This window comes from Neolamprologus brichardi, chromosome 3 (assembly GCF_056152115.1).
Source record: "Neolamprologus brichardi isolate AB-2024 chromosome 3, ASM5615211v1, whole genome shotgun sequence".
In the NCBI taxonomy this organism is placed as follows: domain Eukaryota; kingdom Metazoa; phylum Chordata; class Actinopteri; order Cichliformes; family Cichlidae; genus Neolamprologus; species Neolamprologus brichardi.
The window spans coordinates 44,441,845-44,443,563 of record NC_142106.1 but is presented as its reverse complement, the minus strand read 5'-3'; the positions used below and the strand labels follow the sequence as shown (position 1 = coordinate 44,443,563).

Here is a 1,719-nt window from a genome sequence, read left to right as displayed (position 1 = left end):
TCATCCCGCTGTCTTCTTGATCTGTTTGTTTTGTTCTCCCTTAAAATGTTCTGGTGATCCTAGTAAAGGAAAGAAGTAAATCACAAATGTGCTTCTTTGAAGGATAAAAATTGCTGAACCAAAACAGAAATTACATCTTCATTTCTTTAGTTACCTCTGAAAAGCTTCCATGAGACTCTGAAAAACAGAAGAAAATCTTTTTAGCACATGACATTCAATGCATGAATCAACTTTACAACAACACTTACCTGTGAAGTGGATGCTTTTCTTTTTGATCATTACAAACAATACGGACATCAAACACAAACTAAGGACACAAGTGAATGCAACAATTCCATTCAGGACATGCACCAAGTAAAGAAATCCCACCTCATCTGCAAAGTGAAAGAGAAGAAGAACATGCAGAATCTTCAGCTTTATTATAGGAATGAGCCGAGAATGGAATTGAATATATTTTTGAATGTGACTCACCTTCTAAGTTCAGCTTGGTCCCGTTTCCAAACAGTATGTGTCCACATGAGGCAACAGCACAGTAGTAGGTCCCAGCATGAGTCGTATTCAGGCTCTTCATTGGCAGGTTGTAGACACAGGTGTGTGTCTGTGTGTTGGGTTTCCTCTCACACTGATCATTCCTGCCTCCATGTGTGTAAATGATTCTTGGGAAAGACTCTTCAGAGTCTTTGAACCAGTAAACACTGTGTTCTTCATCACAGGTCCCAGTGTGTACTGTACAGTTCAGAGTCACAGAGCCTCCTGGTTGGATGGTCTCAGATGCTGACTGCTGCACTAAAGTTGGGATGTTCCACCCTGAACCTTTTACATCAATGACAGTACCCTGTGCAAATGTAAACCTGTACCCATAGCTGCTTGCACAATAGTAAGTAGCAGAGTCTGAAATTTGCAGATCTCTTATCTTTAAGTCAATCTTTCTTTTTTCAAAATTCACAGTGAACCGTGGATCACTCTTGAATTCATCATGAAACATGGCTTGATTGTCCACTGTGTTGACAGTACAAAGAAGCTTTGACTCCTTTCCCAAATTTAACTTATACCAGTAAAGCCTTGCCACATCGTTACCTTCATAGAAACAGCGCAGAGTCACATCGTCCCCAGTATTAGCTGATACAAAAGGTCTTTGTTGATGAACAGACAAGGAGAATTTGAGGTCATTTGTGTGAGCTGAAAAAAAATGAAAGAACGTAAATGAACATTTTAGACACAAGGAAGGACGGTAAAAGTTTCTTACTGCAGTTTTAAAAAACTCACCTGTTTCCCCCAAGAACAAACATGTCAGATAGAAGACAAACTGCGCAGATGCCATCGTGTTCAGACTCTGGTGCTGAATGCAAAGATTTTTGAACCTGTCTTTGCTTTTCAAAGAAGACTGTGTTTGACTGGCCAACCACATATGACACAGCATGTCCTATTTAGGGAGCTTGATCACGTGTCGGCTGACACATATATGTTAAGCTCAGTGTCTGGACTGTTAGGAAACAACATAAATGATGGTAAAAGAAGGTATATAGCTCAGTAAGGGACGGCAGGTTATTGCATTTTCGAGGACCTGTGTTTCTTGTTAACCATTTTATTCCATGTTTTTTTCCAGCATACTTTTACTAAGCGTCATTTTCTTTTTTAGATATGATGTTCAGTATTATCACTATTACATTATGACCTGTTCCTTTTGCAGCATACTTTTAGTAAACGTGAAATATAATG

The 1,719-nt window shown here is 39.2% G+C and overlaps 1 protein-coding gene across 1 annotated transcript; it reads right to left on the bottom strand.

The window, feature by feature from the left end:
• LOC102775596 (immunoglobulin kappa light chain-like) lies at positions 1-1,324 on the bottom strand. The gene is made up of 4 exons (XM_087838347.1): positions 1,267-1,324; positions 472-1,179; positions 249-374; positions 1-59 (listed from the first exon to the last, which is right to left on the bottom strand). Exons 1-4 carry the CDS (start codon positions 1,319-1,321, stop codon positions 1-3), a joined length of 948 nt encoding a protein of 315 aa, XP_087694473.1. The 5' UTR covers positions 1,322-1,324.
• Between the last annotated feature and the right edge of the window lie 395 nt (positions 1,325-1,719).

What these genes read in the sequence shown, in the direction of transcription:
- LOC102775596 (XM_087838347.1), bottom strand. Translation starts at nt 1,321, where the DNA reads ATGGCATCTGCGCAGTTTGTCTTCTATCTGACATGTTTGTTCTTGGGG. An exon ending in TTTGTTCTTGGGGGAAACAG is followed by an intron (nt 1,180 to 1,266) that starts GTGAGTTTTTTA and finishes ATTTTTTTTCAG; the next exon opens with CTCACACAAATGACCTCAAA. An exon ending in GACCAAGCTGAACTTAGAAG is followed by an intron (nt 375 to 471) that starts GTGAGTCACATT and finishes TTCACTTTGCAG; the next exon opens with ATGAGGTGGGATTTCTTTAC.